Genomic DNA, 21,792 nt, shown 5'->3' with positions numbered 1-21,792 from the left:
TGCAAATTAGTTTTTCAAATATTATTTTGATGTGGACGAATGTAGCCAACATACATCAGCAAATGCATTATATTTTAAGGTATAGTTGAACACGATTGTAGGAGGCTGGAGGTTTAAGTGTAGCATTCATTCATAAATGTGGTTTTGGATGGCAAATAACAATGACAAGACGATGATTAGCATTAGTCTGACAGATTACACTTGCATGATCTAAGTGTTGCTCCACACTCAAAACATTAAGCCACTGGTACTGTAAAAAATAAATCAGTGTGTATTGCTTTTAAACACATTTTGCCAGTTCCCTGTCGTGTGTGATTTGTAGCGCAGTGTCGAGCTGTAGGACGGTAGTTGGTATTACTGGCTGCTCACTTTTCATGCTCATGCTTTGATCTGTGGGTTTCTTGTTCAAGCTGGAAGGAGGCAGTTTGCCCGTCACGAATGGGCCCAGAAGGCGGCCTATCTGCTGGGCTCTACTCTCGAGGCGCTGTCCTCGGCCATCTTCAAACACCAGCCCAAAGGATCTCTCCAGAGATCCAACTCCTTCCGCCAGGGGCTCGACGACATGGGACAGGGAGACGGCTCAGGTAGGGTGGCCAGCTTATTTACAGCATGTAGACACGCAGGCACTCAGACACGCAGGCATGCAGTCATGCAGTCATGCAGCCACCCTGACATGCAGCCACTCTGACACGTAGACACATCATATAAAGAACTTCAAGTGGTAAAAGTCAAGTTTAACCTTGCTGAGAACCTGCTGAGATCGCATTTTTCAAGGGGGTCCCACAGAACAGTGAGTGGGCACGGGAAGCTTGAGGCTTACAGCGAGACACATTCCCCCTGGTGGAAATTCAGAGGTACTACACAGTTGTATCTCTGGGCTGTTTTGTGTATTTTGTGTCTCAACCTGTCTGCCTGTTCGCTGTTTCCAGGACCCAAGGTTACGGCTCTGGAGTGTTTGGAAGCCATGGCGTCTGGACTCTATTCAGAACTCTTCACTCTGCTGATCTCTCTTATTAACAGGTGCTTTTAAAGTGCATATAATCCCAGGAATGTTTTATTAGGTTTGCTTAAATATAAAAAAATAAGCACTTAATAAACGTTTTCTGCAGTGCAAAATGTACAGCTTATTATTATTATTATTATTATTATTATTATTATTATTATTATTATTATTATTATTATTGTTATTATTATTGTTATTTTATTAATTAAATGTTTTATTTAATATCATTTTCTCATTTGTGTTGATCAGTAAAAATAAATAAATGGTGTTAAAAGGCTGTTTACCCAGGGATGGAAATAAGACACCCATTGCAAAGCAGTTTGATCCATTCCTGGTTTTACTATGAGTTTAATAAGCGTGTTTCCTATACACTGTGGCTAATGAAGCTCGTAGTAAAACCTGGAATGGGTGAAACCGCTATGCAATCTGATTTCCACCCCTGTTTCCCACCTGTCCCGTATCTGCAATGTCCTTGTTTGCAGAGCCCTGAAGTCCAGCCAGCACTCTCTGTGCTCCATCATGGTGGTGGACACGCCCGGATTCCAGAACCCTCGCACCGCCCGGCAGGACCGCGGCGCCACCTTCGAGGAGCTGTGCCACAACTACACCCAGGAGCGCCTGCAGACGCTGTTCCACGAGCGCACGTTCGTACAGGAGCTCGAGCGATACAAGGAGGTACTGGCTGCGCCACGCTCTAGCGGTGCAATACGCTAGAGCATCATTTCATCCGGACTGTGCACACAGCCGCTGTGCTAGCCGGTGTCCCTGCAAGGCTCAATCGTCCTGATCTCCAAGTGCATGCAGAACCAGCCAAGACCTGCAGTGCTGGGCGAAGGAGTTTTATAAAGAAAATGAGCTCCACTCTGCAAACCCTTCTGCCCAAAACACTGCAGGAGGTTATTCTGGGGAGGAAGATGCTGTTACTGGCCCTTTTTTTCCATTGGTCCGGACAAGCAGAAAGCTGTTTGGATGGAAACAGTAACATGCATTCTGTGCGCTCCCTTAAGGTGCCCACATTGCAGAATCCTTCCTGCTACTCAAGTAGAGGCTTTCTCCACATGCAACAGTATTTTCATTTGAAAGAACGATGGCAAGCACTTCCTCCCCAGAAAGAGCAATACAGTAAAGTGTACTAGTGTTATAATACATGAAAGCTGTATTAAAGAAAGTATCCGATTAATAACTTCTTTTTAAATTCCTGTTTTCTTTTTACTAAAATAATATAATCTTTATCATCATCTGTAATCTGAGTTCCATTGCGTGATTAAGTACAGGGGTGGAAATAAGACTCCCATTGCATAACAGTTTGATCATCTTACCCGTTTAATAAGACACACCTGAGCTTGTTACCTGTACGCTGTGGCTTATCGTAAAACCTGGAGTGAGTGAAACTGCTATGCAATAGGTGTCTTATTTCTATCCTTGAAGTAATACAAATACAGCACATGTTTAAAAAATAAAATCAATAATCAGTTTTCACCTGATGATTATGTGTAAATGTGTAGCGTCTCGTGGATATTATGTTTGATTTTGAATCAGCTGTTAACTTCTAGACTGACTTCATAAAGAGCCATAACTTCCAATCATATCTTAGATACTAATAAAACCTCTGTCCCCTGTTTAGGAAAACATAGAGCTAGCACTAGATGACCTGGAATCCAGCACATCTCTGTCTGTAGCTGCAGTAGACCAAGCCTCGCACCAAGCTCTGGTAAGAAGAAACCGATATGCCTGTTTTTAAACCCTGTGCATTTTAATACATACAGCTTCACCGCTGTGGCCAGTGCCCCTGTACTGAAGTGGAAGACCAGTGCAGTTATTTGAGCTGGGCTCTTTCAACACAGCAGAAAACAAGACCACTCAGAACAGAAGACTTGTTGTTTCAGTCCTGACACGATAACTCCCCTTAAAGCAGTCTTGGGGATGTCTGTATCCTGCATCAGGTTTTATATAAGGTGTTTTAGTGCTTGAGGACTGAATCTGTGCAGTCAGCTCTCTTGGACTTCTCTTAGTGGTGAAGTGGCTGGTCTTTGTGTTTCTAGAATACGCTCTTCTCCACTTTCGTTTCCAGTGTTTTATCCCGCGGGTGAATGCTAAATGATGTTAATGTACAAAGTGTTCCACTTCGGTGAGGGTCCCTGCCTACATTCCTCTCCGGTCTTGTCACAAGTCCTGTTCTCGCATGTGTGCATTTTTAAACACACTCAGGTGTACCAGCATTGATCTCTTGACACATGCAAAAACGATTCCACTTCAGCATATGAAATATACAGACACTGATGTTACAAGTGGCTTGCTCGTCAGACTTCCTCCCCCAGGACACTAATCTTGTGGTCCTGGTGACAGTAATTCTTCCAGATATCCTGTCCTTTATAAGAAGAAGAAAATGGAAATGCTATTCCAGCCGTTAATCACTTCAGTAGAGGTGTAAATTTGATGCATGCTGGACTGCGTCATGGTATTTATTTAGGCATTTAGATCTAGTGATAGAAGTGAAGGAAATGCCTCATCTGCCTTTTTAACAGATGGTAATTGTTTTAGCACGAGCGCGTTCTCTCCTGTACAAGTCAGAAATGCCTAAGAAAACGCGGCTGGTGTGTTTGCAACATGTGGGTGTTGAGTGCTGTGTGGTGATGAAGTGTGTTTAATCAGTACAGTAACCCACAGCATGCAATTGTCATGGAAACTTAAGGCAAGCTAATCAGGTTGTTTAAAATACACTGTGTTTGTCTGTATAGCTTCTTCAAATGAAAGTGGAGTAAATAGAAAATGCTTAGCATGGCTAGAACATTACCCCAAGCAGTGTGTAAATAAATAGAAAAAAATGTAATTGACTTATTGTAATGGAAAATAGTCTAATGAAGAATTTTATTGTGCGGTGTTAAGTGAAGCTGTCCGATACGAGCTGAAAAATCTAAGCGTAATGTAATAGGAAACAAATAAACTGTTGCTGTATTGGTTGCACAGAAGATACGGCAGAGAGGCAGGGCTTTCGAGAGACTCCACTCATGTACCGAAAAACAGTATGTGAGATAGAAGAGAACCCTGCGTTTTATACAAGTCTAATGAAACATGTCAGAAACTAAACTTAGAGCTGGAGCAACACGCGGCTAAATCTAACGCCTTATCAAATTGTTGCAGCGGTGTTTGCAGAGCAGGGAAGCGAGCCTCGTTGGAGCGGTGTTTGCAGAGCAGGGAAGCGAGCCTCGTTGGAGCGGTGTTTGCAGAGCAGGGAAGCGAGCCTCGTTGCAGCGGTGTTTGCAGAGCAGGGAAGCGAGCCTCGTTGGAGCGGTGTTTGCAGAGCAGGGAAGCGAGCCTCGTTGGAGCGGTGTTTGCAGAGCAGGGAAGCGAGCCTCGTTGGCGCGGTGTTTGCAGAGCAGGGAAGCGAGCCTCGTTGGCGCGGTGTTTGCAGAGCAGGGAAGCGAGCCTCGTTGGAGCGGTGTTTGCAGAGCAGGGAAGCGAGCCTCGTTGCAGTGGTGTTTGCAGAGCAGGGAAGCGAGCCTCGTTGGCGTGGTGTTTGCAGAGCAGGGAAGCGAGCCTCGTTGGAGCGGTGTTTGCAGAGCAGGGAAGCGAGCCTCGTTGGAGCGGTGTTTGCAGAGCAGGGAAGCGATCCTCGTTGCAGCGGTGTTTGCAATGCAGGGAAGCGAGCCTCGTTGGAGCGGTGTTTGCAGAGCAGGGAGGCGAGCCTCGTTGGAGCGGTGTTTGCAGAGCAGGGAAGCGAGCCTCGTTGGCGTGGTGTTTGCAGAGCAGGGAAGCGAGCCTCGTTGGCGTGGTGTTTGCAGAGCAGGGAAGCGAGCCTCGTTGGCGTGGTGTTTGCAGAGCAGGGAGGCGAGCCTCGTTGGCGCGGTGTTTGAGCCACCGGTGTGTCTCATACTCAGGTGCGGAGCCTGGCCCGGAATGACGAAGCCCGGGGGCTGCTGTGGCTGATGGAGGAGGAAGCGCTGCAGCCAGGGGGCAGTGAGGAGACCCTCCTGGACAGACTCTTCACGTACTACGGACCTCACGAGGGGGGCGACAAGAAAGGTGAGGGGAGAGAGCAAAGACACACACTGGTACTACGTAGGAAATATACAGTGTGGTCCTGAAGTAAGGGATCATTAAATGTAGGCGGTTGTTGATGGCTCTAGTTTCTGTGCAGAAAGTATTAAATCTGTGTTGTGTATCTCTTTATCCATGACCCTTATAAAAGTTTACAGCAGTGTTTTTGCACTGTAGGTTAGCTGTTTTCCCATTCTTTTCCCCTGGTTATACCATGGTTTGGCATGCTTTTTTTAATATGCTTTACCACATCTTATTATAATTTAAAATGCTTGCCTATGCTTTACCATGCTTTCACTGTGCTCTGTTACACTTTGCTATGCTTTTATTATGGTAAACATTTATAAAGGTACTACTAAATTTAGAAATACGTAATAAGATCAGTGACAAGCATTCCAGCTAGAAGCCTTTCTCAGTGTCTCTTAGTGTCTGTAAACGTGCATCTCTTTGGTAATGCTTTTGTTTTCCTGGGGCCGCCCAGGTCAGAACCCGTTGATGAAGAGTGACAAGCCGCATCACTTCCTGTTGGGGCACAGCCACGCCACGGACTGGGTGGAGTACGATGCCCGGGGCTGGCTGTCCCACGCCAAGCAGAACCCCGCCTCCCAGAACGCAGCCACTCTGCTGCAGGACTCGCAGAAGTGAGAACAGACGCTTCTTATTCCTAGCTTTCCTTCAAACAAACGTTGCCGCAGAAATTGTGCACATTCAGTAATTCACTTGTTCTGTTGATTCACAGCTAGCCCACATTGACAGTAAGTTGCACAAGCACTCTATTTTACTCTATATGGGTCCTTCACACTAATTCGCTGTTTTCAGAAGTAAGTTATTTTTGGTGTTCAAGTCAGATAGCGGATTAGAGGGAGTGATGTGGTTGAACACCCACACATTCCCTTTGATGCTAAACTACGAACTGTTGGGTTTTTTTTCTCACACACATCCCTTTCCAGGCATGGAAAGAAGACATGCATAGCGGTTTGATCCACTGGTTTTGCTAGGAGGTTACCAAGACACACTTGAGCTTGTTACCTTTACACACTGTGGCTAATCAAGCTTGTAGTAAAACCTGGAATGGATGAAACCGCTATGGAAGAGGAGTCTAATCTCTATCCCTGCTTTGCTTTCTCTCAGGAAGAACATCAGCTGCCTGTTCATGGGGCGCGCCGGCTCCGCGACCGTCCTGTCGGGCTCCATCGCGGGGCTGGAGGGCAGCTCTCAGCTTGTCCTGAGAAGAGCCACCAGCATGAGGAAGACCTTCACCACCGGAGTGGCGGCTGTCAAGAAGAAGAGCCTCTGCATCCAGATCAAACTGCAAGTGGTGAGTCGCCATGCCCAGCCTGCCCGTCAGGAGAGAGGCTTTGAAGTGGAATTGTATTAAACTTTGAAAGTGGTGCGTCCCTATAGTGCAGCGGTAGTAGATGCTTCACTTTGAAACTAATAGTCTTGAATCATTTTACTTTCGGTGCATTTTGCCTGCACAGCCCTACGTCATAAGTAAGTCTTAGCCTGTGACGTGCAAGAGCAAGCCAGCATGAGACAGCCCTTCACTTAGCATCCAGATCAGCTTGCAAGTGATGAGTCAGGGTCCATCGCTGCAATTCTGTCAGTGCTAATTAATGCAGTGCTCCCAAACAAATCAGAGACCTAATGATCCCTGAGATACTGGAAGCGAGTGCTCTGTCGGAGTGCGAGTGATGACATCAGGCACAGACACGCTGCATCTGCACTAGCAATAATAACCTTGAAGATGAAACTATTTTAAGGTCAGTTAGAGGAGCAGAAACACCTCTCTCTCTCTGTCTGTCTCTCTCTCTCTGCCTCCTAATCCCTGGTTACTCGGCAACAAAAACACACAGCAAACAGCGGGCATCTCCTCCGATCTGCAGACCACGCTCGCTTTCAATTTCAATGATTATTTTTGCCAGCCGATTGCATGCTCATATTTGGAGTCCTCTGCTGCAGGGATTTGAAAACTGTTGCGATGCCCTTTTGGCTGCCATCCCCAGAAACCACCTAAACTAGTCTTAGTCCTCTCTTGCCAGCCTTCTCAATTGGGGAAGGCAATGCCCTTTTAAAGGCTGCTTTTCAGTAAGGTGGTAGAAATCGACACGCAAGGCACCCAAGCTTTGCCATTTTGGTCAATGAGTTGTGCAGTATCCTCATAACCATCATATGTTATACTTTACAATCCCTGCCATAGAGTATTAGAATTCTTCCTGAACACCTGAGTTAGTGACTGAACTAATCCTGTGCTGTTGCCCTGTGCAGGATGCCCTGATCGACACGGTGAAGAAGTCCAAGCTCCACTTTGTGCACTGCTTGCTCCCGAAGGCGGACGCCCTCAGTTCAGATGTGCGGCTCTCCTCCGGCGGCCCGTCGCCCAAGGCTGGCGAGGGCGAGCCCCACGGGGAGAACTGCGACTCCGGACTGATGCAGCTGGACGTTAGCCTCCTCCGGGCTCAGCTCCGTGGCTCCAAGCTGCTCGACGCACTCCGGATATACCGCCAAGGTGCGTCAGCGCTGCCAACATGGCATGTGTTGGAGTTAACAAAGCATTTACAGGGATGGAAACTCCCATTGCATTGCAGTCTGATCCATTCCTGGTTTCACTATGAGTATAATACGACAACACCTGAGCTTGTTACCTGTACACTGGGGCTAACCAAGCACTTATTAAAACCTGGAATGCGTGAAACTGCTATGTAGTAGGAGTCTTATTTCCATCCCTGATTTACCAGCATGCTAATAAGCTCACGCTGCTAATGTTACAGAACTTGCAGAAACGATTCTTGTGCATGTACTGTAGGAATTACTCTCCAGTGTAGCTTGGTGTTCAGTGCTTTGTGAATACAGTGTGCCGCCCAGGTGTGGTGCTGCGACAGCACGCAGGCTGCAAACTGTATCTGAAGATAGTCACAGGACTTCATTTTCAAACCCTTATCTCCAGCTGGCACGCTGTGGTCAGTGTTGATAAGGTCACATGGCGAGCAGCCCAATCACTGGGAAGGGCATTGTTTTTTGGGGAGGGAGGTTGAGAATACAGGGAAGCAGCAGACCTCACTAAAATTGCATTCATTTTACAGAGTTCTAGTATAATGAAGTGCCACCATGAAGGTATGTTTTTGCTGTTTCCTCAGTTGTATTGATTATAAACAGAGCTACAATGCACTGTAAACGCACTTGCATTTCTTGTTTGCCATGAAACTACGCATCATACTTTTTTGATCAAATTTAAATAATTCACAGCAATTTTTTTAGATCAAATTTAAATAATAATTCACAGCAATTCAAGGCAGGTTTTCCCTTGTTTGAAATATTGACAGATTTATATCCTGTGAGTTTCTGTTATTCTGAACCAGAAAAACAAAAAACCCTTTTTTAATTTGAAGAGCACAGCTGCATATGTCTGGGTAGAGTGAATACTTTGCTGTGGCTCTCTGGCTTCATAAAAACGATTTATTGGAGCAGATTTCTAGGTTACGCAGTAAAAACCTGGCAGAGTATTATTCATTTCCTAATACGTTCCTCTGTGGCTCCTTGGTTGGAGTCTAACACTGTCGAAAGAGATTTAAGTTCTTTTAGTGCAGCAGTGAGGTTTTTGGAACTCAGAGCACGTTTTTGTAGCAGATCTGTTTTAATTCGGATGTCAGTTGATTCTTGCTGTGACCGTTCGTTGCCAGCAGCAACGCAGGATACATTGTAACACTGAATCATGTAAAAACACTATATTTTAATGCATTGTTCTGTAACCCCTCCCAGGTTACCCAGATCACATGGTGTTTTCTGAGTTCCGCCGCAGGTTCGACGTCTTGGCTCCACACCTTACAAAGAAACACGGGCGCAATTACATCGTCACTGATGAAAAACGGGTGAGTTGCAATAGCATGATAGTGTGCATTAAAGTCTGTGATGACTGCACAGTCACGTCAGTAGGGGCATGAGCTTATACTGGTGGTGTGGGGGGGGAGGGACAAACTTGTTTAGGTTTTGATCCACAGAGTAGAAGCACCCCCATAGAAAATGCAGGAAGAAAATCAACTTAATTTGAAGCAAGACTGCTTTATATAAATGCACATTACTGTACAACATCACAGGAAACTGTGTAGTAAAACTGACGTGCTCTTTGTTTCTGAAATAGTCCTGCATGTTCTTTTCTCTTGCATATGAGCGCTGTGCAGCACACGGGCACGCTCCACTGTTTGCAGGGTTATACAGTTTATTATTTAAAGCTTTCATTTAGTTGTTTGTAGTTCATTATGAATATGCTAAGAGTGGTAACTGGTTTTGCTGATTTGAATGTAATGCAAAACCCACTCTCTCATCATAATCATGGCACTGGAGCAATACAGCAAAACTAATCAGGTTTTTATGACTCTGTAGCCATTTCCAATGTAGATTTGCATGGATGGCACTGAAGATGCTGTTTAAGAGCTTCCAAATGATGTGAGCTAATAAAACTCTTTTTAATGATGCGCGTCTCATTCAAAGGGGATCCTCGGAGTCCCTTATACAAATCTCAAATTAACGAGTTATTTAAAGTCTCCTTTTGATTAGTCAAATAAAGTTAGCTCGCTGTGAACCGGTTCCAGGCTGCTGTCTGTGAAGCCAACGTCCGTCTAGGAATGTTTCTTGAATACCAAGCATCGTTTAATTAATCAAAAGAGATTTTAATCAGGCTTGAAATAACTCATGCACCAAAGCGCTGGGACTAGAGCCCAGTAAATCTTAAACTGTCCCAAAGTTACTGTACTCGGCACAGATGGCACCTCTAAGCGTGGGCAGTCATTGCTCATAAAGAATCTGAACTTGTAGCCATCACATGGAGGTGAACAGAGGAAATATCTATAGCTGCTGAAACAAAAAACACAATCCGAATCGCTGTTTAATGACGGAAGCTATGATAATGAAAGCAAAATGTCTCGGCAGTGAGTTAACTCCCGTGAACACAGAGAGGCAGTGCTTGGGGGGGGGTGGGGGGGAGAATGTTTCTGATGCTGAAGAGCAGCAATCTGAAAAGGGTTCGCTGAAAAATAATACAAAAGGTCCTCCCTCCACAACAGGCTGTCTTACGCAAGCAGCTGAGAAGAGGTCTCTTTGGTAACTGAGGGGAAACAAAGCCTCCTTAGTCAGCCCTCTGGCCTTCTCCTTTTATAGGGTGATGTAGACGGAGGAGCCAGGCGTCTTCCTTAATGCTCCTGGGAGTCTGTTTACAAGCCCCAGAGGAGGGGGAGGGGAGGGGGGCATGCTTTAATGCCAGGATGTGTTTATGTTCCGATTGGAGATGGCTGGTGGTCCCGTTTTCCGGCTGAGCTTGAACTGGAAGCGGGGCAGACTTTTCCTTTTTTGTTTTCAAAGGGAAATGACATGTCCTGCCAGAGGACAAGTGCTTTTCAAATCTTTTGAAACTTTCAGGATGATATTTTCTTGGTATGCGAGCTCATGTTTGTATTTCTTTTTCATTGTCTTTGTTTAGGCTGCTGAAGAGCTTCTGGAGTCCCTGGATTTAGAGAACAGCAGTTATCACATGGGGCTGAGCAGGGTGAGCATGAGCACGGGATGCATCGTTCATCCCAGAAGAGTAAAGCACGCAGACCGCCAGACTGGCTTAAATGACTTTATCAGAGCAGGCTTTACATGCAGCTGAAGCGACAGGTCCAGCAGTCCTAGTCAGAAGGCATCTATCTGTCTTCCACAACCACCTGCAGTAAGAGGTACACCTACACACAACTCAATGACAAGCGGGGCTGTTTGTAAAATGTTTTTCACTACAAACACATTAGAACCAGACCTCACCCGTTTCTGCTGCTTCAGGCAGACGTTGAACTGACTGCGGTGCATCGTTCTCGGTTTGTCAGCTGCAGCTGTTGAAAGCTCCTTGGGCAACATTGTTGTTGTTCTGATTCATTCATTCCTGAATTGACATGAGAATTCCAATGTTTTTCAATGACAATAAGGGATGTGTTCCCGGAGTGGATCTTGAGTGCTCCTGGAGTAACACGCTCCACTGTCAAGGTTATGGAGTGCCAACTACAGTGTAGTTTTTCAGGGATACAACCCTGCTAGAGTTTCACAATTTAGAATCGCTTTGACCTTGAGATGCGAAACAATGCAATATTCAGAGACTTTGCCAAAGGGGAGGAATGAACCCCACATTGTTGATGGATTGATAATGCTAACAGTCCCCCCCCCCCCACCCCCTCGTTACAATGTAACACACTCCCTGGAAATCAGGGGTTCAGAGACACTGCAGTCCACTGTCTGCCTGCGGGGCCCGGAATGATTTCATAGGTTCTGAATGTGAAACATTCTTTCAGTAGGTTTACATCAGCTGCCTTTTAGAAATGGACAGCGCGAGTTCAGTTTCTTTTATGTGCCGCTGAATTCTGGTTCACTTCAATAGCACAAGGAAAACAAAAAACTCTTTCACCCCCCCACGCGCGCCTACGCTCTGGATTTGTATGCACAAGGACAGAGAGGGAAGAGAAAGATATGAGCACCAGCAATTGCATTAAACACTGCTCAGCGTATTATTATTATTATTATTATTATTATTATTATTATTATTATTATTATTATTATTATTATTATTATTATTATTATTAATGAAAGATAGCTGCAGTATTGAAGTACTGGGGTGGAATGCAAACTGGTCTTTTACTGGGAAGCATGAAGATCTCACAGCACTACCAGTACACACCAGTTTACATCCCCATCATTGCACAAACTCAAAACTTGTAGTGCTTGCCTGCATTCTAGTAATCAGTTCCAGATTGAGGGACACCAAAGATACATGCCTTTGTGAGGGGGGGTTAGGCAAAGGCATACAAAACTCGTGGTGAGAAGCCGAGGATCTCATATAGGTAGAATTACATTACAACAGTGAGCTAGACTCTTTGGAAGGCAGTCCCAAGGCCCTAAGGCAAATCTTTGGGATTTCATTAAAAGAAATCATCAGTGAAGGACTCTGTGTGTTTGCTTTACCAGGGAAATGCAATTACCTGCAACCCCCTGGGATAAAGGTATTCTAAAAACACTTGTGTGGTTTGCAGCGCTGAATTAGGAGAGAATTAACATCAGAAGCCAAGTTGAAAGAGGGGGTGAGGGAGGAGGGGTACTTTATTTCTTCTTTTATTTCAATTGAGGTTTGTTTCACAATTTTTAATTCTGTCTGCACCGCAAGACAAGGCACAGCAACCAAAGTGTATTTGAACATCAATTAACAATCACTGTATAGCACTTAAAATGGGGATTAGAGAGTCCAGGTGCCAGGGCAGAAATAATTTGTAGATGTATTAATTTATATTGGATAATTTTTAATGGCTGGAAAAGGTAGCTCTTGTAGTAATTCTTTACATCCTAATCAAAATCTGAACTGTATTTGAGAGCTTGAGTCACCATGGAATTGGGCCTGTGTTGAATTACAGTGCTGGAAATGCATTGGCATAGAATAGCAAGTACCGTTTATTTGCTGGTTTGTTGTTCAGAGCATAGAAGTGGGATCAAACACTTGAAATCTGCACAATTGCATTTCATTTGGGCTTGGACTCGGACAAGAGAGCTTTTCTTTAGACTGGAGGATAACTAGTGCCCCAGGATTGGGATAGAGAGCAAGGCCAAGGGTACCTTTATAGCTGGAGCAGAGGAAGAGAGGCACACTGGAGGAACTGAACACCAACGCAAGCTTCCTCTCTCTGTTAGGAGTGAAAAGAGACATTTGAGATAAACTTTCAGTACTGAGAATAAACACAGAGAGAGAGAGAGAGAGAGAGAGAGCAGTCATAGAGGGACGGTTTTAAATGCAGAGTAGTGGTTAATCAGGCCCGGTGAGGGAATACCCCAGTATCATTTCGCCTCAAACAAATCTGAACTCTTTCTTTCTGTTGTGTGTGCTCGTTCCGCAGGTGTTTTTCCGTGCAGGGACTCTCGCTAAACTGGAAGAGCAAAGAGACGAGCAGACGAGGAGGAACATCTCCCTCTTCCAGGGGGTGTGCCGGGGCTATATGGCCAGGCAGTCGTTCAAGAAGAGAAAGGTATGCTCAGTCAGCACAGGACCAGACCCCCCCCCCCCCCCCCCCCCCCCAGCCTACTGCTCCGTACTCACACTGGTATTTACATTAGAGCCTCAGAATGCAGCCTGCACTTGACCTTAACATTGCTTACCCTAAAATGGTAAGACTAAGGCAGGAAGAAAATGCCTCAAAGCTCTGCTTAACCTTTAGCCGTGAGTGTCCCGCTTGGTATAACGAGGACTTCACTGCCGACACATCTGGGTTGCAGACAGGAAGCGGGGTGCTTACAAACATCTCCTCCGTTATTCAATTTCTTTTATTTTGTTTGGTTCAATGAGGAAACCCACTTCTTTCTGTTCTGTTCCAGCTCTTCTGTAAGTAAGGACTTTTTTATACTGACCTTTTTGGCACTGCTTTTTAGCGAGCAGCCTCACGAGTACGGTATATTATACAGCAGTTACTTCCACTGACAATAAAGAGACATGTGTACAGGCTGTCGCTTCATTAGGTCTAATGACAGAACCATGTGCTTTGTACAGCTTGTGTCTGGAGAGCACTTGGATGCCAGCCGGTCGCTGAGCTGCCTTGGGGTCTTGTTTGTGGAAGTTGGTCGAGAGGTTTTCTAATATAAACAGCATGTTCTCTGCTCCCAGTTTCTGTCTTCAATCTTGGTTGCTCGGCAACTTCTTTTTTTTTTTTTCACAGAAAAATTTGTCCTCAAGTCTTTTTAAAATGAGTTATTTCATCTTCACGCAGCCTTCTGATTTTTTAAATCTCCCAAAGTTTTAAAGAGTTACTTTAGACATAAAAAGGTTAGCCCAATTAACTTTGAATCTGTATAAATCTTTCAGAACAAGTCAGTGCTTGTAATATTTATTGTAGTTAAGTGCAGAGGCCTCGCACACTGGTGTATCAGTGGTATAAATTGCATGGAGTATTTTTCCAGTGAAATCCATAGGTTCCAGTTAATTAACTGAACGTAGTAAATTGGACACTGTAGACATGCCCCTTTCTCATCCAGGTTGTTTTCCAGTAATTGTCACATAACTAGGAATGGAAAAACCTACTTTCCTGATTCTTAAGTAAAGTTATCAATAGACGATTTTACTTTTGAATTGCTTCTCCGCTAGCTCACGTCACAGTGTGCTGTTGTCTGTCTAATTCCCTGTGCTCGCTGTGGCTAAACTTCAAAGCAGAGAGAGAGAGATGCATTTTTTAATTGGGAATTAGGACTTTTGTTTTCTTGTGTTAGAAGCCGAGTAATCTGATGTTCTGCTTTTATCATTCGTTCTGGACCGAAAAACACAAATTCTTTTGTATTTAATATTTTTGTAATGCTATTAACCCGCGGCTCAGTTTTGTCTGGCATGCTAAAACCTCTCATACTGTCAAATATGAATAGGTGTTTGCATTACGTGGCTCTGGACACTTGATGCTTAGAGTCCATCATTTTAATTGGGCTTCCAGATTATCAGACGCTGTTGCCAATGCTTGCAGTATGTCGCGTGCAGGAGAATGCAAAGCCTATGAAGTTGTTTCCTTGCTGCCTTCACTTCATTGATTTAAATACAGTTGCACTGATGGAATCCTTCAAGAACCCTGCATTGCATCGAGTCTATTACGTTTATAAAGTTATTAAGAGGATCGTTCTGCACTGCAGAGGGGTAAAGGTAAGTGCAGCAGCGATGTGTGTTTAGAACTCTTTCACTTGTGTTGTCGTGGCAACTCCCATCAATAGCCCACACCATGGTAATCTCCTCCTTCGCTTTTTGAACAGTGGGTTTCATTGTGAGTCGAGAGCATTACATATTTAAAGTGGCCCTGGCTGTTCTTTTAAATGGACCTCATTGTTGACGGCGCAGTCCCTCTTGCACACTGCTTATTTGAACCCCTTCAAGTTAAACAAAATCTGCAGTGCGTTGACATTCAAAATGCTGCAGCGCTGTCCGCTCTCATCACGCCCTGAAGTTTGTTGAATCGGTAACATAAACTTTTTTTTTTGTTTGTTTCTGACTTTTAATACAGGTGCAATATCTACGTGTTTTAAAGTTTGTTTATTAATAAACGTAATCACCTGTTGAATTTTTTTTGTGTAGTGCTTTTCATGCTGTAAGCATCTCAGAGTTGTGGCTAAGGCAGGCTAATGTTTGAGCTCCGACGCTCTCAGCGGTAGCGCTGGTCATGGTGGATTTACAATGTGAAGCTGGGATTAAGGCTCAGATCACTAGCCAGTGTTCTGGACCGAGGGCTCCTCCGCCGCTCCACTCCGGCTCCTCACACTGTGGCTCCTCACTCTGTGGCTCCTCACACTGTGGCTCCTCACACTGTGGCTGTGTCCTGTTGTTTCAGATCCAGGATCTCGCTATCCGCTGCATCCAGAAGAACATCAAGAAGAACAAAGGCGTTAAAGGCTGGCCCTGGTGGAAGCTGTTCACCACAGTAAGGCCCCTGATCGAGGTGCAACTCAGCGAGGAGCAGATCAGAGGCAAAGACGTGAGTCTCCCCTGCACGCCGTCCCCCTTGCACCCCTGCACGCTGTCCCCCTTGCACCCCTGCACGCTGTCCCCCTTGCACCCCTGCACGCTGTCCCCCTTGCACCCCTGCACGCTGTCCCCCTTGCACCCCTGCACGCTGTCCCCCTTGCACCCCTGCACGCTGTCCCCCTTGCACCCATGCACGCTGTCCCCCTTGCACCCCTGCACTCTCTTACCCTTACACCCCTTCATGCTGTCCCTTATCAATGTCTGCCACGCAGTTTTTGCACTGTAATTTTGCAGATTTCCCATGCTTTTCTCATGGTTATGCTATGCATTTACTACAGTTTACCCTGCTTTGCCATGCTTGTTAATATGCTTTACCATACCTTACTATTCTTTACAACGCTTACCTATGCTTTGCCATGCTTTCACTGAGGTGTGTGTGTGTGTGTGTGTGTGTGTGTATATATATATATATAAACTGGAACCTGGAAGCTGTATTTTTGTAATTACAATGCATTGTCTTTTTCCTTCTGCATGGATCAAAGAATACAGCAATTCATGACTGGAAACAACAACATTAGCCTGCAGATGGATGCATTGATCAGTTTCAGAACAGACGCCTTACGCGACTGTCAGATAGGAGCATGTTTGATGTGCAAGGCTGAAGCCAAGCAAAGCAACTTCATGAAGAGACAAAACATAAAGCTGTGTAGGGTGAGAGTAGAGGGTTTAGCATTTATAGTGTCTGAGAAATAGGTATTTAATTGTATGTATGTATTTATTTATTTCCAGCTTTGAGAAGCCAAAACTTGAGAATGCAGGGGTGATGGAAAAAAACTTTATAGAGTTCTTTCTAAAAACAATTTTGTTTTCACTTTTCATTTTTTTAGGAGGAAATTCAGCAGCTTCGCAGCAAACTTGAAAAAGTGGAAAAAGAGAGGAATGAACTGCGACTGAACACAGACCGTTTGGAGTGCAGGGTACGACTGCTGAAAGCTTGCAGGACCGGAGCCTGCAGTGTGCTCGCTGTTCTGGGATTGAGCGATTCTGCTGTTGGGAACAGGAATAGGGCATTCGGCCATGTGCTTGTCAGCAACATCAACTCATTCGTGTTTTTGAGATTTCTAGTGACCAACTTTTAAAGTTGTATTTCCCTTGAATCAAATGAATCTGTCTTCATGAAACCCCCCCATCCCAGTCTCCTTTACTACAGACTGTGAACAATCACAGGAACAAAATTAAGAAAGGCTTTGTTATTTGCTAAAGGAAGTGCAGATACTGTATAATATATAGCAGGGGTGCTTACTCAAGGTGTGTAGTTTGATGAATCATTGCATGGGTGTTTTCTGTTGCCCTCACAGATCACAGAGATTTCCTCGGAGCTCGCGGATGAGAGGAACACAGGAGAATCGGCTTCCCAGCTTTTAGAGTCAGAAACTTCGGAGAGACTGCGCTTGGAGAAAGAAATGAAAGATCTGCAGGTACAGTGAGAGTCTCCGCTCCTCCTGCAGCAGGAGATCAAGATCAGACTGAAAGCAATACAATAGAAGGGTTTTATTGCGACCTGCAATGAATGCCCTTGCATGGCGGTTTAGAGTAAAGAGTTGCCAGGTCCAGTGTGTCTTTAAGAGCCCCTCTCCCTGCAGTGCTGACCCTGCCGAGGAGGGTGGGAGCTGTAAAACAGAGCACAGCAGAGGGACTGAGAGATGAGCAAAGCCTTTCATGTACAGAAACGTGTGTTCTGAAAGCTGATTCGTAGGTGGGCTGGCCACAAGTGGTTTTACATTCGAAATAAAACCACTCAAAGCGCAAACGAGTTCAGTGCAAACGCAGGATTTTTGTAGTTTTTTTTTTAAATCTGTCTCCTCTAACAGATGGCCTGTTTGTTTGCCTTGGGGATTAAGGACTATCTGTTTGATTCCAGGCTAAATTCGACACGGTGAAGAAGCAGATGGACTCCATGGAAATGGAAGTGATGGAGGCGAGGCTGATGAGAGCGGCCGAGCTCAACGGAGAGCTGGACGATGACGACGACGACTCGGGTGAGTTTGAGAGGGTCTCCGTGCAGGCAGCTTAGAACAGGGCTGTCCAATCCCGGTCCTGGAGGGCCATTCCACTCCAGGGTTAACAGGTGCGGTGAGAGAATTAACCTCTTCAGGGTCTAGATGCAGGTTTAATTGGTTCAGTTAAACAATTTAGAACAGGGTTGGAACAAAGACCAGGAGTGGAAGGGCCAGCTTTGGACAGTTTAGAACCAGTACCCAAGGGAGCGTCTAAATGGCATTAAAAATATTGTGTGTGTCTGTGTGCAGGGGTGGAAGTAAGACTCCTATTGCAGAGCAGTTTTCCCACATGCCAAGTTTTAGAATGTGCCGGATTAGCTCCAGTGTATAGGTAAGAAGCTCAGGTGTGTCTTATTAAACTCATAGTAAAACCAGTAGTGACAATATCAGAAATGTTGACAAGTGTGATGAGTAGGAGAACCACACAGAACGTTCCCTTCAGGTATCCTTATTTATTGGGTTTAACCCCTCCCCTCCCCTAACCCCCTACCTGCTCTGCACAGGTGGAGAGTGGCGCTTGAAGTACGATCGGGCGATTCGAGAGATCGATTTCACCAAGAAGAGGCTCCAGCAGGAGTTTGATGACAAGCTGGAGGTGGAGCAGCAGAACAAGAGACAGCTGGAGAGACGGGTACGGCACCTTGCACACATCTAAACGACTCTGCCTGCCATCGGCCAGTCCTGCAGCACGGAAATCTACACTTTTGAATGGAACATTGATCTGTTCAAACTGCTGTGCATCTGTCATTCCCCTTTGCAAAGTTGAATTAGTTTGCAAACAAGGAAAGGGGATGAGCAGGGTTCAGTTTTACATTGGTAATGAGTTCTGTTTTCCAGCGTGCTGTAATGATGAGGCATGCCTTGTTTCATTCAGTAGGGTCACAGACTAGGTTAGCACACTTTCTGAAGGTACACCTCTTTCATATTGGCCCTTGCATGTTTACAAAAAAAAAAAAAAAAAATTAATTATTTATGGATATTTTCAATACAATTTAATAAAGGAGCTTAGCATTCCGTATACCAACTAAAAGGGATGGTTAAGGCTTCTGGGCATAGTTTTCTTCGTATATTTTCTGGTACATGAAACCTTTGAGGTACCCGTTGAACATGTTATAAGCTCACCAGCAGGGATGTTAATAGTTTCTGAAGTGTTTGCACTGTCAGCTCTGTGCAACGCCTGCTTCTCTGTGTTTCAAACTCACCGTGTGTTCCTCAGCTGACAGATCTGCAGGCAGACAGCGAGGAGAGCCAGCGCACCGTCCAGCAGCTCAAGAAGAAATGCCAGCGGCTGACCTCCGAGCTGCAGGACACCAAGCTGCACCTGGAGGGCCAGCAGGGACGCAACCACGAGCTGGAGAAGAAGCAGAGAAAGTAAGGAGCGTCTGAGACGAGCCAGCTTCACACTGTTCAGACGCTCGGTGAAGCTCGTAGTAGTTTCTCCAGTTGGCTCGGACTTGTAGCTTTTTTATTTTAGATGCAGAGAAGCACTGGTGGAAAGTGCACAGATTACACACACCCATCCTGCTCAAACTCACAGACTGGGTTTTAGAGATCCTGCTGATGTTTTTATTGATTTTAGTTTTTTTTAACCGTATTGGCTAGTTGTCGATCCCCTGTGAGTGCCAAATGAACAGACTAAACTGCAGACCGCTAATGTCATCTTTTGTTGTTGAGGTTGAAGTATTGGATTTCATTCTTGCTATAAATAAGTAATTCTGTCACATGCTCTCCTCTGTCGCTGTTACTTCTTGTGCATTGTTAAGGGTGAAGAGAGGTTTTTTGTTTGCATTGCTTTTTCAAAAGGGAAGAAGGTAACCTCTAGCAGTGGGAGTGCTTTATTTTGATGCATTATATAGCATCTTGTCAAATTACCATTCCTCGAACCAATCTCCAAAGCACACCCATTACAAACATTTTCAAACTTTTAAATGTCAAAATGCGGCAAGCTTTCATACAGGCTGAATGTCCGCAGCCTTCCTTCAAACAAAACCCCAAAGGCTTTGGATGAAAAAAAGCATACAATAATAAGGGCCAGGTGGCACAGCTGGATAATTTACCAGTCTCCTGTTTCTCCTTTGGTCAGGCGCGACTAGTCGTCCCACAGTTTCCCAGGTCGACTCTCCCTTTGGTCTTCGACTGATCGACTATGCGGTGCTGCTCTGTTGTAACTCTGTCCCCCCCTGTCGCAGGTTCGACTCTGAGTTGTCTCAGGCCCAGGACGAGGCTCAGAGAGAGAAGTTCCAGAAGGAGATTCTGAGCCGGGAGAAGGACGTTCTCACCGGGGAGGTGTTTAGCCTCCGACAGCAGCTCGAGGTACGTCTGCTCCAGAGAAGCTCGCTCAATCCAGAGAGACCCTCATTCAGACTTCTCTTCTGAATGCGTTCCTAAATGTTTCTTCGTCTTGCTGCATGCTTTGTGATCGAGCGTTTTATTTCATTGTTTTACGGATGCACCAGATTACTGACCTTTTTTAATTAAAGCCGTTTCGCGTTTTGCTTTTCTACTTTTTGAATGGAATAATAATAATTACTCCCAAGCTACCTGAGCAATGGCTTTGTATTCCACCTGTGCAAAGGCAAATAGGCTTCTGTTGTGACAGTTCGGTGCAGTCCTCACTGTGTATCAATCCGCTCCCCTGCAGGACAAGGACTCGGAGATCAGCGCTCTGAACCACAAGGTGGAGCTGCTGGAGGTGGAGCTGCAGGATCTGTCCTCCCAGGAGTCGAAGGATGAGGCCTCCCTCTCCAAGGTCAAGAAGCAGCTGCGCGACCTCGAGGCAAAGGCCAAGGATCAGGAGGAGGAGCTGGACGAACAAGCAGGGACCATACAGATGCTGGAGCAGGTAGGGCGCCGGCCAGTGAAAAGCAGCTCTCCGTTAGACTTGTACAGTATGACTATATAGGGGCCGCTGTGATATGACGCTGTGCAAACCCACACATGGAATTAAAACCTTGACTCATCATTCCACTAAATGTAAAGGCCAGTGTAACTGAAAAATATACCTTGCCAAAACTTTGCTGGATTAAAGTTTTAATTCTTTTTTGATGTTATAGTTGCATGCTTATAAATGGGATCAAATAAAATCCCATTTCAGTGTCCGATAAGCTCTACACATGTGGGTGGTTTCTGTGTCTGTTTTGTTTCAGGCGAAGCTGCGTTTGGAGATGGAGTTGGAGCGGCTGCGACAGAGCCAGTCCAAGGAGATGGAGAGCAAGGATGAGGAAGTGGAGGAGGTCAGGCAGTCCTGCCAGAAGAAGGTACTCCATCGATCCTCTCCCCCTGATCTCTACTGCTGCGGTTTTCAAAAACAGACCAGCAGGATCACCATCACTAATTCTATATTCTGCGTACTGTACGCGGGGAACACATAACGCAAACTGCTAAAGATGCCATTGCTGGAATCTCCCAGCACTGAGGTCTTCGTAGAATACAGCATTAAAGGAAACATTGCACACCATGCACGGCTTTATCAATTAATGCCGTCTCGGTGAAACAAACCCAACATTTAAAAGCTTTTTTTTTTTTTTTTTCCCTCCCCAGCTAAAGCAAATGGAAGCGCAGTTGGAGGAAGAGTATGATGATAAGCAGAAAGTCCTCCGTGAGAAGAGAGACCTGGAGAGCAAGCTGTCCGCGGCCAGTGAGCAGGTACTAACGAGGGGCTGGGGATTCGTTACGAGGCATCACATACCTTGGTATCATAGCACAACTAGCTTTACATAGTTTTTGATAAGCTGCCCTGCGTGATGGTGCTCTGGTGCACGTGATTCATGCAGATATATATATATATATATATATATATATATATATATATATATATATATATATATATGTTGTTTTTTTCATATGTCCATCTTGCAAAAGCAGAGCCGTTCCAAGCCCCTCATGTGTTCTAATGAAGAGTATCAGTCTCCCTCCTGTTTCCACTACATTCTCTCTTCGTGGCGATCTTTCAGGGCCTCTACCAGCTCTCTTGCTTGTTGTCTGTGTCTGTGATCAGGTCACCCAGCACGACTTAGAGACCGAGAAGCGGCTGAGGAAGGACCTGAAGCGCACCAAAGCTCTGCTGGTGGACGCACAGATTATGCTGGATCATCTGAAGAACAATGCACCGAGCAAGAGGGAGATTGCACAGCTCAAGAACCAGGTACGGAGTCTCCTCACTGCAGGCAGGCAGCATCTCCACACCAATTTACTGCTCC

The 21,792-nt window shown here is 45.4% G+C and overlaps 1 protein-coding gene across 15 annotated transcripts in view; it reads left to right on the top strand.

The window, feature by feature from the left end:
• The window catches only part of LOC117430611 (unconventional myosin-XVIIIa-like), an 84,527-nt gene that overhangs the window by 43,725 nt on the left and 19,010 nt on the right, over positions 1–21,792 (top strand). For all 15 annotated transcript variants that reach the window (XM_059001248.1, XM_059001246.1, XM_059001247.1 and 12 more), the window contains 22 exons: positions 411–584; positions 930–1,020; positions 1,486–1,678; positions 2,628–2,714; positions 4,882–5,026; positions 5,523–5,682; positions 6,173–6,359; positions 7,310–7,550; positions 8,801–8,910; positions 10,515–10,580; positions 12,943–13,071; positions 15,400–15,543; positions 16,421–16,510; positions 16,892–17,011; positions 17,455–17,572; positions 18,097–18,224; positions 18,810–18,964; positions 19,783–19,906; positions 20,235–20,435; positions 20,740–20,850; positions 21,134–21,238; positions 21,591–21,737. In XM_059001248.1, the coding sequence (XP_058857231.1) occupies positions 411–584; positions 930–1,020; positions 1,486–1,678; positions 2,628–2,714; positions 4,882–5,026; positions 5,523–5,682; positions 6,173–6,359; positions 7,310–7,550; positions 8,801–8,910; positions 10,515–10,580; positions 12,943–13,071; positions 15,400–15,543; positions 16,421–16,510; positions 16,892–17,011; positions 17,455–17,572; positions 18,097–18,224; positions 18,810–18,964; positions 19,783–19,906; positions 20,235–20,435; positions 20,740–20,850; positions 21,134–21,238; positions 21,591–21,737 (3,026 nt within the window). The remainder of the gene's footprint in view (positions 1–410; positions 585–929; positions 1,021–1,485; positions 1,679–2,627; positions 2,715–4,881; positions 5,027–5,522; positions 5,683–6,172; positions 6,360–7,309; positions 7,551–8,800; positions 8,911–10,514; positions 10,581–12,942; positions 13,072–15,399; positions 15,544–16,420; positions 16,511–16,891; positions 17,012–17,454; positions 17,573–18,096; positions 18,225–18,809; positions 18,965–19,782; positions 19,907–20,234; positions 20,436–20,739; positions 20,851–21,133; positions 21,239–21,590; positions 21,738–21,792) is intronic.

Source organism: Acipenser ruthenus, chromosome 26 (genome assembly GCF_902713425.1).
Source record: "Acipenser ruthenus chromosome 26, fAciRut3.2 maternal haplotype, whole genome shotgun sequence".
In the NCBI taxonomy this organism is placed as follows: domain Eukaryota; kingdom Metazoa; phylum Chordata; class Actinopteri; order Acipenseriformes; family Acipenseridae; genus Acipenser; species Acipenser ruthenus.
Note: the sequence above shows the minus strand (reverse complement) of the source record. Positions and strands in the feature narration are given on the sequence as shown.